General features: G+C 39.1%; 1 protein-coding gene across 3 annotated transcripts in view; it reads right to left on the minus strand.

The window, feature by feature from the left end:
* Window positions 1-14,367, minus strand: part of Adcy8 (adenylate cyclase 8) — a 212,190-nt gene that overhangs the window by 73,606 nt on the left and 124,217 nt on the right. For all 3 annotated transcript variants that reach the window (XM_032916091.1, XM_032916083.1, XM_032916099.1), the window contains exons 6-7: window positions 13,325-13,483; window positions 9,682-9,952 (exon numbers count right to left, since the gene is read on the minus strand). In XM_032916091.1, coding sequence (XP_032771982.1) covers window positions 9,682-9,952; window positions 13,325-13,483 — 430 coding nt within the window. The remainder of the gene's footprint in view (window positions 1-9,681; window positions 9,953-13,324; window positions 13,484-14,367) is intronic.

Below are 14,367 nucleotides of genomic sequence, written 5' to 3' on the forward strand. Positions count from 1 at the left end.
TAGATAAACATCAATTCTGTGATATTTCTGAAAATACCCATATAAAGTCTTCAAAACCTAAATATAACATTTCCGCTCTCTTATAGTAACAAAATCTATAGGAATTTGGACCAGTCCCTACAATCAAGGTTCAGTAGTCAATGGCACAACGTTCCATGTTTTCATGAAGAGAAAATGAAGTGTCACATTCAAACAATCTATTTCATGCACTATTTCAGGTAAGAATCTAGTTTACTTTTTCATGTTACTTTTTGCAATAAATCTGCAGTCCACATAAAACTAAAGGGATCTCTAATGAGTTTTTGCTGTGGGAGGAAGTCTTCAGCGTCTGGTCCCTGAAGAGCTTTGAAGTAATTTATAGCAGTCTTAGAGCTTGTACTCCCGGAAGTGGAATAACAAGGGTCAAATGTCCCACCTGTTTTCTGAATTAACACTCTAGAAACTTTAACAAGTCTATCAGAGGATCCCAGTATCATTTGTGCCTTGTTTTCCAAAGTTCAGAAGTGCAAATAATGTCAGTTCAGGGCCCAGTCAATAAAGGCCACTGTTAAATCCGACCCCAGGAGAGGACTCAGAGTTTCCAAATATTGTCTGCATGGTAAATGTAATAAAGACCAAAAGTTCTGTGAACACCCTTTAATTTGCTTTTGTACCTTATGTCCTGCAATTTCAAAAGCTCTCTGAGATGAAGAAATAGGATACAAGCAGCAAGGCACTCACAGTGCTGGCTGATCATGCAGGAGACATTTACTAATTTCATACTAATTTGAGTCTTATGATTTCACCCTTGATCTTTAGTGACTATAGTAGGTGCCATCATTAAAATAGTTTTTTTTTTGTATTTGGGGTTTAACCCCAGGAATATTTAAATACTGAGTTCCTCTCTTTCTTTATGTGTTTGATCTGGTGCTCAGTACTTCAGCCTTGCTGTTCAGTGCACACTCTGGCTTACAGCTTGGGGAACAGAGACACTGTTCTTTATTTTCTTGAGATGGGATATGCATAGGTGGTCAGGTGAGGCTGAGCCTTCAGGTATGGCCACAATTCCAGATGTTGCTAAGAGTCTCAGAGCAGAATACTGTGAACCTAAAAGAGTAAGCCTCCAGCATCTGAGACTCAGTCACCAATTCTTGGTCCAATTACCCCAGTAATCATAGTTATGGACAAATGTTTTCTTGCACGGACACTCTCCTGTCTAGAAAGCTTGTTTAGATTCAGGATTGTGTCACTCAGATGGGGAAACATGGCACTTGAGTCTTTACAATCTGGGCCATGTTTAATGAAACAAGGGAGCTGTGAATCTTCTGCTGGTTGTTTGAAACAATGCAGGACATATCTTTACACATGGCAAATTTGAAGACACCTAAATGGGAAGTACATTGCCAATCGAAATGTCAGCCTTAAAACAGTGTGTCCATGGTAGTACACTCAAGAGATATGTAAATTCAATCCTGACGTTTTGTTAGGTTAGGGTAGAATAAATGCAATAAAGGGTAAGACCTAGAGAAGGGAAGGGACCCCTGATTAATTAGTGAGTAGGAGAAAGAAATTGACACATAATGGTTTATGTGGACACAGGAAGGTACGAACCCAAGTAAACACAGCACTGAAATCATTGAGCCAACATGCCAGGCTGTGTGGCTTGAGAGGTGACCAGTATTCCATGCACAAAATGATCTTGAGTCCAGAGCAAAGTTTCAACTCAGAAAGTGAACATGTACAAGGACCCAAATCAATCTGCCCTCTGCCCAAAATAGATAGTATTTAGACATTTCTTAGAAATATCAATGCTATGAGAAAATTTATGTTGATGTGTGTGTGTGTGTGTGTGTGTGTGTGTGTGTGTACATGTTTATACATGTATGTGTTTTCTTAATAGAAATTTGGGGGAAGTTTAAAGGTTATCTAAACTTTAATCCCCTTCAAGACTAGAACTATCTTTTGTGTCACTGATAAATGACTCATGATTGGTGTTTCAATTATTGGTATGAAAATGATTTGCTCAGATACAATTATGTAATATACCATCAAGCCTAGTTCTCTATATTTTATTCCTTATCTTTGTGTGTGTGTGTGTGTGTGTGTGTGTGTGTGTGTGTGTGTGCACAAGGATGCTTTGTTCATGAGGTGATCTCTTAAAGAGTGTTCTTGTAGCTATATGTACACTCCTTGTTGGAAGCTACCACACATGAGATATATGATGTAAAGAGATCCTTTAAGGTATTTAAAGTGATATTACAATCACAGAGTAAAAAGAGACAGTGTTGAATCTAATGCTTCAATACCTGGAATTCATGGGAGAAGCATGGGAATCCTTGAGAATTGGGGAGGGGAGACTTTCAAAAACCTGAGTATTTTCTCAGGAGAAGTCACTGAACTTCTGTATTAATGTCAAGTCAACGCAAAATAATCATGTATATGAATAACTACCATGTAACCTACATCCGAAATCAACTAGATGTAGCTTAATGAAGAAATTTTAGCATGGATGCCAACAAAAGTACCCAGTATCTTTGCTTGGCTGAAATTACCACAGAGCAAAGAGACTTCTTCAATGTTGCAGAGCAGTGATTTTGGTAAGAAATAGCAACTGGGATACCAATGAAGAACTGGAGAAAAGGTTGTTAGCAATCAGTGCAATTTTGTTAGGAGAGAAAAAATCCTTCATAGATATAAATTTCAATGTGTCAAGATAATGGAAGCTGTCCCTTCTGACCTAAGATTGGGAACAGTTGGGAATAGCTTAATAAATTTTACCACGGACATTATTACCCTAGGCATTGGAAACGTAGGTTCTGGGATCAATATAAAATAAATTCCACTTTTCCCCCCAAATTAAGAAATCCAGTTCATGAAAAATTCAGGTATTTGCTGTTGTTCATCAGACCTATTTCCATATGTTTAAAGTTTTGCACTCAGTCGAGACCTGGAGGTACAGGTCTACAAACCCATCTCCTTAGAGACCGAAGCAAGAAGACCACAACTTCAAGGCAAGTCTGGGGTACAGGGTGGATTTAATGCCAACTGGACCAACTTAGTGGTGACCCTGTCTCAAAATTTAAAAATGTAGTGGGAGCTGATGATATATAATTCAGTGGTCGAGTTTTTGCCCAACATGTTGTAGGCTATGGTTTCGATCACCACTATTGTACAACAAACATACAAAACCAACCAACCAACCAAACAAACAAACTCCACCTATGACCACTTGATTTCTGTTAGTCAGACCACAGTTTGTGGCTTGCAAATAATAAATCAATCCATGATGATAGAAGAGTTAAGTTGATTTCCTTGTTAAAAAGTTCCCTTCAGTATTGTCTGTAAAGTAACCACAGGCTGTGTGATGTCTATTTGCCAACTTAAACAAAGGTCTAATGTAATTCTGTAGATGCCACATCAATACATCTAACTATATCTCTTCCACTTACATCTACCAAAGAGCTTCAGGGAAGGGACGTGTAATTAGTCAAAGTTAATGGATCCACTTGTCTGTTTAATCTACTAAGTACTCCATGAAAGGCTTCAAATCAGCTTGCCTTTCTAAACAGAGTGAAAAACCAGATCCTCTAATGACTCCTTGGCTGAACTCAGCAGCTGTCTTCAGAATCAAGCTCAAGGGAATCTGGGGTTATAACATCAGGAAAAGCTGTGTATCTGAAAGAGTATAAATTAACTCTAGGGGATTCCTCAAAGTTCCATATTCTCAGCATCAACCCAAAAGATATCTCATCCAGGGAATACCAAAACCCAATCTAATAGTAAAATCATTAAAAACAAATTACCCATGGAGAAAAATTTGCTTCTAATTTTCTGCATAATGAGATGGAAGATGAACAGAAATAGCAGAGCCCGAGAAACCATATTTTTCAATACCAGTGTCTAACATTTTGGGTGTTTTCAGTGGGAGCAATTTGAGGTTAATTTCTGTGTAGGAAAGAGAATCCCGTGCTTTGGTTTGGGGCAGTGGAAAGCCAGGCTAAGAGCATGGATTAGCTTTTTCCTTCCTTGCCATCACTCTTTCTCATTCCTGGTTTACCTCTTCCTGTAGATCTTCCTCCCTTCCTCCCTCCTTCCCTCCCTCCCTCCCTCCCTCCTTCCCTCCCTCCCTCCCTCTGTCCCTCCTGTCCTCAATGGTCCTTCTATGAACACACTTTGGAAACTGCAGAAATGTCTCTGAAGATCACAAAACTTGTTGCCTATAATTTATCATGAGCTGGGTAATCAGAACAGACCTACACTAGGATTTTAGTCAGGGTAGCAATTCGATGATAATCCTTCCTTTTCTTCCAAATGAGGTAGAGGACTGACTATAAAACCACTGCCAATGGAGGCCTTCAGACGTCACAGCACCCTTGGGGTGTTCTTGTTTCAGCCCCACCAGCCAGCACCTCTCTCAGCATTTCCTATTCTTCTGGTCTCCATATCCACTAGTCCAAATGGAGCTAAATTGAATGGTTCCTTGCATATTTTGCCACTAGATAAATATTCAAGTGATGATCAGCTAGTTACATAGAAAAGGTAGAACGTTTTTGTGTAGTCAATTCCTAGAGATATTGCAGAATATTCTAAATAGCCTGTGAAAGCCAGAGACCCTTGTATTTCAGAATACACACACACACACACACACACACACACACACACACACACACACACTCACATATTCACACAAATGTCTAGGGTTGACTAACTTCAAGAAATACAGTAGACACTAGAAACAGAATAAGCAATAAGCTTAGGACACTAAGGAGGAGGTACTGCCATCTGATGGAAAATGGATGGTTTTGGGAGGTTAGATCTAGCTTGGTTCTAATTTCAACTCTGATATATTTGGTACATATCCTTCAGAGAGTTAATTGGGGTCTCAGAGCCATAACTGCTTTTCTTACGTGTAAATAAAGGTAGTGATTGTGAGCTCACTGGAAAGAATGGGCAGTCTGCTAGTAACCGTGGTTCTTTACCTGTAATCTACAGTGAATCCATCCTCTTTCTGTCTGCTGTATAGATTATAAAAATCCCATTTATACTGAGAGTCACCATGCGTATACATTAACTTCAAGATAACAATGTCAATCTCGTGGGTAGAAGTGACTAATGTGTATACTTGGAGATACCAATAATTCTTTTTAATTCTAAGTGTTTTAAAAGGCCTTGAGGAGTAGTAGACTAATATATGGAATCTTGGACCATCCTGCATGTAAAAGGGATGTATGGGATGAAAGTGACCATTTTACATTAATGGGAGACAGATTCCAGACTCCAAAGAGGGGCCTTTCTTCTAAAACCATAACTCTCTATTTCCTGGCATTTTACTTGCCATAAATGTACAATTAAAATTATTAATATTCCTCACAAAAATGTATCAGCGATGTTAAAGATTCACCCTTGCCATCTTTTTACAAATCCTGAGTTTAAGATACATTTTTTTTCTGTTAAGGTCACTTCAGCCGCTACTATCAATTACCCAGGAGGCAGTTCAAGCAGTCTCTTAAAGTCTAAGTCAGATCACACTACTGCCCCACTTAAACCTTCATATGACTCCCCTGGGAATAAAACATAGACTGCAGAAGCTTGAGAAACTAAGCTTCCATCCGATCTGTTTGCTCCCAGATTCATTTTCCTCAGCCAGCTATGCTCTAGTCTCGAAGTCTTTCTGTAGCACATTAGAGTGTTTCTTTCCTCAGACATCTTGTGCCATTTCTTCTACAAAATATGCTGATCCTGGCAATTTGTGTTGAGGGTCTTTTCAGCCCTTGGATGGAATCTTCAGGAAGGAATTTTTGAGAATCCTTCTGCAGAGATTATGTTTATTCCTCAGTCGCACAGCCTCACTTCTTCAATACTGCCCCCAATTTTTGATAAATCTCTGCATCTCCCACTTTCCTGAAATTTAAGTTCATGGAAGACCAGGGCCATGCCTGTGTTTTCATGACTAGATTACCCATATCTAGATTAATGACCTGTTATTTCCCAGTGTTGACAGAAGCTCAAACCTAGTCAAACACTTCAGAGAGTGTACCAGAAGAGCAAAAGGCAACATTTAATACAAAACCAAAATATTATTTCACACTTGGCTTTGTTGGTTTTGTTGGTTTTGTTGTTGTTGTTTGTTTTCCTTCTGAGATTCCTATAAACTTGTCCTCAATTTTGTGTCATTTCTAGCAAATACTTAGCATGTCTGTTTTGGTTCACCAACTTCTACGTCTATAATGTTAAATTCCGGCAGTTCCTTTGTCTTTTAGTTTTCTTACTCTCCAATACTTAGAAATCCAGGGTGTGGGAAAATCTAGTGGTGACTGAGCCAGGGTCAGGAAGCTCAGACATCAGGACCCTGGGCAGAACACTTGCATATGTCTGGATTCAGGGTTGTGGAGCATTGTCTTTGGTATGCTTATGACCAACCTGTGTGTCAGTACCTGGCCAGGCTCAAGTCATCACTTGTAACCCATGTAGCTGGGCATATAAGAACAGGAAAGATGCCTGACATCAAAATGACACACACAGACTAGGAAACTCACCAGAGAGTCAGCGATCACTTTAGAGATTTCACTTGTTCCTGTAAGCCCATGGAGGATGACTAAAGGAACAAGAATGAGGGGAGGGCTACAGTCGGAGTTCTCAGAAGCCTTAACTGCTCACCTACCAACTATGACCATCAGGCTTCTGACTTCACCACCTCACCAAGTCTGTCTCTTGCCAGTGATGTTCTTCAGGCTAGTTCCAACAGGCATGTTCCATGTTATTGTTGATGTTTCCTCACTTTGAAAATGCTGAACTTTCTGAGTTTCCATGACATCGTGCCCTCTAGATGGCTTCTGATGGCTTTGGCTTTTAGTTGCCTCCTTAAAGGAATTCTTATTGTTTGCCTTTGGTATAGTATTCCTTAAGGTCTGTTCTTCTTATTCTGCAGCTTCGTTTCCTATACTACCTATGCTTACCTTTTTTATCTACTGAACAAACTAATCATGTCAGATGACTTATTAGATATCATCTTAATTTGGTCCAAATAATGGTAAGAAAACCAGATGTAATTCCCAGCATTTTGAAGCATACAGAACACTGGCTGACTTTATCTCTAAGATATTCTTTCTTTAATTCTTTCTTTCTCCTTTTCTTCCTATAGTTGGCATTACAATAGATTCTCAACTAATGCTTATTGAACGGATATGTGCAGATTTAGCTATGGGAACATCTGCTGTATATACAACACAGAATCTGGCACAGCTATATAACGCCATTCAAACTATTCCTAAGCACACATTATAAATCAATAGAAGCCAAAACATCTGGCCAATTTGGCTGGAAAATTCCCAACAAAGCATAAGTATGAATTATCTATATTATGCAAACGCTAGATTGTCTGGGCTTCTGTGTAATGGATTGAGTATTTTGGCATAGTGTAGACTCAGCCCGACCAGTCTTGATCTTTTCCAGGGACACATTAAGTCTCTGAATTGAGCATATGGCTGACTGATTTCTAGAGTTAAGCATAAGCATAAACTCTGAATGGTTGTGATCATTTTAATCAGCTCGATCATTTCCAAAATGTCATTAGTGACACATGATTATTCACAGAGATCAGCACATATTTCCTGACTCTGTAGTATGAAGACATCTACATAAATTGAAATTATTCATTTAGAAGATGGGACAGCTAAGTTACATTTACTCAAAGCTCAGCCATTGTGCAAAAATATACAACACAACATCTACATGGACTCTTTTGACATCTTCTATAGTAACCATTTTATGCCATCAGCAAACATCTTTAGGAAATTAGCAAAAAATGTGTTTCAATTTCTCATAAAAATTTTTCCACGTCAATCAACCATGAAATTAAATTATGAATATCTGTTTCTCCCTTGTTGGTTCGCAGTTATTAGTAGCAAGGGCAGGTGCAACTTAGATTAGAACAACACAGAGTTGTTCCAATTCCCACAACCAGTTTGAATGTAGTTTTCCAAAAGGAAAGATAAGAGCAAAACAACTAGAAAAGAAATTTAACATGAAATTACTGAGACATGTCAAGGTTAGGATGCAGATATGTCCTCCTCTATAAAACCAGCATCTGGGCTCCAGATTGCAATAGGCAGAGGAAATAGAAGGGACACTTTCAGTTGACCATGCATGCACTCCAAAAGGTATATATACCATTTCTTTATTATGGAAGATTGTGATATGTGCTCCAATTAGGGGTGGAAATTAGGGATTGGAATTGTTGATGGCATATGTAGGCATAATACTATTTCATATTTCATATGAGGGTAGTCGAAGCCTAAGAGTAAATATTTTAAGGCATGCTGGATTGGTTCAGTCTGCAGTTTTTCTTGGTAGAATCTGACACGTGCATTGTCTCATGTTCCTTTCCACAGAACTGGGAAGGAATTGAAATTAGCCTGGCTTTAGAGTACTCCATCCATCTTCAAATGCAGAGAAAAGACTGAGGACCTTCAGCGTTTAACCTGTTCCACTTTAAATGGCTTTCAGCTGACAGATGTCTCATACCTATGACCTAATGAGACACAATCAAGACTATGGGTATAAAAATAAGCCATTCACCATGAGATGTGGTGCTGCATCAACTTTGCTGTCAGCACTGAAGAGGTAGAAACAGGCAGGTCTCTGAGTTTTAGGTCAGCCTGGACTACAGCAAGTTCCAAGTCAACCACGGCTACAAGGTGAGACAAAAGAAAACAAAGCAACAACAACAACAACAACAACCACTCCTTAATATTTTCATAAAAACCCAAATATTCTTGGTTTGGTCTGTGTGCTCCACAGTATTCTCAACATCTGTTTTGCTCTGGAACAAGTCTGAAACATAATTGTTAGACACAGGGTTTCCCCCCTTGTTTCTTTTAAAAACTGTGATACAGTTAGACCATTTAACATACTGTTAACTGCATGTGCTCTGTCTAGATGGATAAAGGGAGAACACTCCTAAGAACAGATGCTTTGCTGAAGCTCTAGGTGGGAGCTCTGGGGTGACTGGACTTGCTCTATCCACCTGAGGTTTAGACTTTGCTACACTTCACCTCTGCATTGCCTCTAAGAGCAGAATATCTCACTGAGATTAATATGATAGTGATATCTGAATAAATAATTTTAAAATGCAATTTAGATTATTAGTGATTTGTTCCTAGTGTGCTGATTTTGTAACCATTTCCTTTATATAAGAAGTAAAACTATACCTTGGAAAATAGAATCACATGGGTGGGTTTGAATTTGCATGCTACTCCAGAGACACCCCATCCTTACCGCCAGCAAAACTCAGTGCTGCTTTTCCATTTCTCCATCAAGGTGGTCCTCCTGATTTTGAATATCAGAGGAAAACTCAGGTCTACAGGCCATTTTTATATACCTGACCATTTTTAATGACTTTGGATTTAACTTTTCCTACATGAGCAATTTATTTATTTTTGGATAGTTATAATTCCGCTTCACAGGGCATTTATTTTTAGCATCAAAAAAGTAAAAGGGTGTCGGAAACATGATATTTCTGCCCTTTCCTGAAATTGCACACATAGGTTAATTTTGTCCTGAGGAAATTTGTTTGATCATTTTCAATTATGGTACTCAGTAGAGAAAAGGTTAAGGATGAATCGGTTTCCTCTGAGGCTATTGTTTGAAGATGCACTCGAACATGCACTTGTTGCTGACTGGAGGAAGGAAGAAAGGACTTACATTCTGTTTGCCCACGATGTTGTCGAATGGCAGTTCTGGGCTCCAGGATCCTTCTGTGAACGTTGCCCCACTGTTTCTCCTGTCCGAGCAGCTCACCGACTCCTTAACTATATCTTCAGGCAAGGATAGCAAACTCTCCTCGGGCTGCTTAATCAAATAGGTCTCTATATTATGCTTCCTCAAGAATTCATTCCTCTCCTTACCGTGGCCCTCTTCCACATTATAGTCACCACTGAGGCAATCCAGTGTGGCTTTGGAAATGTGAATTCTCCTGTATGTAGAGAAGGAGTCATTATAATTCTTCATGTTGCCCAATTATGGATGTACATAGAATACTACTACAACGCATTCTGGATGAATTTGTTCCAACAACAACAACAACAACAACAACAACAAACAAACAAAAATGAAAAAAACCTAGAAGTCCTTCATCCAAAACTACTGTAGCCTCACACAAACAGCCCTGATGATGACCAGAGTGACAAGCCACTTTTGGCTTTTCCTGCTAATGTCAACGCTCTCTATGAACCAGTGATTTATTTCAATGGTGTTAGCTATCCTGGAAAAACAAGTGGTGTGGATGTTGCTGAATGCCAAGAATGGCTAAATTATCTTAGACTATGGCTCTCTCACTCTCTCAGAGCTTGCTTGCCCTATCATTCTATGTTCTGTATATCTGTACCTTGTTTCTCCTACTTGTTTAGAATCATCCTATGAATGACGTTTGGCCCTTATAAGTCTTCAGGGATACACACAGCATCACTTTTAGAAAATGACTGTAAGATGTGATTCTTCCTCTAATATGTATTGAAGGGAGCAGAGCGCAAATATGAGACATGCAAGTTGGTAACTGTCAGGGGATAATCACAAACTAACTCACACATGTAGCTCACAATGCAAGTTTCTGTTTTTTTTTTTTTTTTTTTTTCAAATGAAATAATGTGTGACTTGATTAGGATCAAGCTCGATTTGTGGAAGCCTCATTCTCTAATTCCTTATTATGGAAGAAAATATTTTCTTTTCTCATAACTGTTTAACTGAGCTAGGCATTTACTGTGATGTGCTGTGGTCTGTGAAGAATAGCAAAGTTATGAAAGAGGATTTTGTTGCTGGATTGCTGGGTTTCAGCTCTAACTCTTTTCTTTTCTAGCTATAAGATTTTGGGGGAGATTACTTAACCTTTTTGAGTTTATTTGTCACCCATCAACATGGCAAAGGTAATAGACCCACTTCATACTCTCATTGTGAATGTACAAGAGTTGATTTGTGTAAAGTAGTCGAGACACCATACAGAACACTCTACAGCGGCAACAACACATATTTTAAATTGTTTGAAGTGTTCTTTAAAATGCCACGGTGATCTCACTGTGGTATATTTCATGCCTCCTAAGTCAGGCTCACAGGGGACAATCTGCCTTCTGAATGAGGCCTCTGTCACTGATTCAAAGGCCATTGTCAGACACGCCTTCATCCTATGCCCCCATGCTGTGTTCAGCTTTTCAAACAATTGCCATCTCTCTCAATTTAGCACATGATTGCATGATTGCTAAACGTGTTTTACTGCCAGAGTTAGCTTAAAAGTTTGCTAAGCCAACTCTGTGCTCCTCTGAGGGAATGAATGGATAAAGTGGACACGTAATTCTCTACTTGGGTTTCTTGACTCCATAAGCAATATATTCAGGTAAACAATGAAGAGTTCTTTCATTTTTAAGTTTCATGGTTTTTAAGTAAGAGTACATTGGACTTTCAGTATAACCTCCACTGCCCCTTTCTGACCATCTAACCCATTCTGCCAAATTCCCACTCTCTGGGGAGAACAGTTGATTGCAGAAACAAACAAAACTACAGATGATGCCTTTCTGCCCAGTTAGGGCACAGTCTCCACATCTTCTAAACATGTTGATTTCAAGTTCAAGAAAATCAAGCAAATGTGTGAAAGTAGCTTAGGTTCTCTTGAGACCCCTGATAAATAAATCCAAAATATTTCCATGGTATCTTAACCTGAATGCACAGAAACTCATCTCCAGAAAGCAGGACCCGTGAGCTGCCTTCTAAGATCAAGTTTAGACTTAGGCACTTGAAGACACAGCCTTTTCTCCCAAGCAAAATGCCTCCCAGGAGGACTTTGTAAAGTCTCTTAGCAAATTTCCTTTTAAAAATAACTATAATTAATACCAACTTCCCTTGGCATTTCATCTGATTGCTACATTATGTTCAGAGGGACTGATACTTGCTTATGTAAAGTCAGTGTTACATTTTTAGTAGAGAGCAGAATCTTAGCCTTTATTTAATACCAAGTCTTCTATCAAAGTTCTGATCAGTATACACTGGGATGCTTTTGATAGAGAAGAAGGTTCTGATGTTTCCTTTTGAAAGTCTTTGCTGCTAGCCTGAGCTTTGAAGTGAGACATTTGTCAGAGATGCTGGCCCAGTGACTTTGTTTTCCTCTAAGAACTTGAATCTGTGCTCAGAGAATGTGCTCATGTGTTGTGTGTCAGGTAAACCTGACATTTTCTTGTGATATAAACATGGTAGTTATGATAATAAATCCAATCTAATAATCTTGTAATATTTATTTTATCTAAATATTATCTATGCAGCCAAAAGTTTGTTTGTCTCCATGATTTTATTCATATGATTAGAGTCTCCCATAGCCCTGGGTAAAGCATTTTCTTCTCCTTATCTCTCATTCTTCCTTCATCTATTCTCTCTTTCTCTTTTCTTTCATCCTACCCACATATGTCTGTCATTTTCATTTCTTTCCTCCTACTTAAGATAGTAAGACTTGCCCGGGGACAATGAATACATACTGCCCTATCAGGTAGCAGAGTTAGGTGGAGACAGGACTCTATCAGAATCTCTCTAAGATCTGTAACTGAATAAGAATAAACTACTACAACCACAGTCATAACTAGTGGCTCCTGAGCATGGAAGAAGAGTTTTACATGTGTTGTCCCACTTGACAAAAGCTCAAGGACAGGTCTCTTTGTATATTATGGAGAGTAGCTACATCGCTGTTACCAAGACACTTGTTAGAGAGGAGTACTGCTTAGGTCTCACCCCAGACACACAGATTTTGAAATTCTGAGGGTGAAAACCAGAGCTCTGCGTGCTACTTTAGTACTATTTCCAGTGGACCACCACAATCTGAAGTTTAGTACCAACTAATCCTGCCAACCACAGTTGAAATGCAGAGGATTTCTCAAAGAAAGCACTGAATTTTTGGAACAGAGTCCGCAGTCATGTATATACTGGTGGCCAATAGGAATTAACCTATTCTATTAGGATTGATTTAAAAACTTAAAATTGATCCCAGACAGATTTCACTTTTAATGAACCAATGTGAGATCTGGTCATGAGCATTTTATAATACTGTAATTCTAGTATGCAGCCAAGTCGAAGAACCCGTGCTTAGCAGGATGGAGACATAAACACCTCATCAGCCTTATTGCTTCATTGCTTCTGACATCTATGGGGTATTTCCTTAGTTTCTAGGCCAGTACTGCATGGTACCTTACCATCTGACCTCTTCCTGGACAGTTTCTTCCAGGGAGTCTGTCCTTGAACTCTGTGCAGAGAAAACCTTGTATCACAAAGTCAGACAATGAAAGAGTTAGGCGAGAAAGGGCTTTTCTTTGCTTACCCAGGGATTCCTCCAGATTCAAGTTTGTTTGCGATGTCCACATCCCAAGACCAGACATCAAACTGCCATTTTCTCAGGCCCAACACACCACACAGCACAGAGCCTGAATGGATTCCAATTCGCATGTCAACATCATGCTTTGTTCTGGATCTCACAAACCTGTTGACAGGTGAATGGAGAGACAAACTCATTAGGCCAAGATGACCATCACTGGGCAGAATCAGAGCTGTTTACTCCATTGTTTCTCTCTTAGTCAAATGGTCCTTCTTCCATGAAACTTTCTGTATTCCCCAATAACGGGGAGGATTCTGTTCTTGTCAGAAAATCTTTAGATTTGAACAATACTTTTCAAAGCTCTTATTAACCTTCTCTCAGAACTTATTTTGTAACCATTGTCTCAAGAAATGACAGCAACAGTTTTTGAACCCAATTATAAATGAACTCAGGGTAGTTGGTTAACCTGTACATCAGTGCTTGCTTTATTTCCAACCGAAGCTTTATAGTTTTCTTCTCACAGAGTTAGGCTTCTGTGAGAACTTTCATTCAATCAAGCCTCATATGTAGTCTGGGATCCCCACTTCTGCTATTGGAAATGGCTTCCAGCTATTCCTTCTAAATACATACCTGGCTTCATCACCCCATCATTTCCTGATTGAAACCTTTCCCTTACTTCTAACCCTTTAAAGCAATAGCCTCTGAAATATAATGTTCATAGCCCAGGGCCTAACAATTTCATTTATACGAAGTCAGGAAAGATACCAGGCCCCCATACCATGTTTTTAGGTTTTAACCTTGAATAGACTTACTTCAGTGTTCTTAGTCTTGGTCCTAACCTTGAAGACACTTACTAAGATTCTATACTAAGATTGTCCATATTGAGTTGTGTTCCATGAACACTGAAGAAGCAGCTTGAGCAAAGAGGAGGATGCTGCCAGGGTAGGACTATCTCCAGGTGTTAAGTGTTCATTCCCTCTTCATTCTCAGAACACCATGGGCAATTCTAGTTTATGGTTGAAAGATATTTCTGTAGATTTTCAAATGGC

Source organism: Rattus rattus, chromosome 1 (genome assembly GCF_011064425.1).
Source record: "Rattus rattus isolate New Zealand chromosome 1, Rrattus_CSIRO_v1, whole genome shotgun sequence".
In the NCBI taxonomy this organism is placed as follows: Eukaryota; Metazoa; Chordata; class Mammalia; order Rodentia; family Muridae; genus Rattus; species Rattus rattus.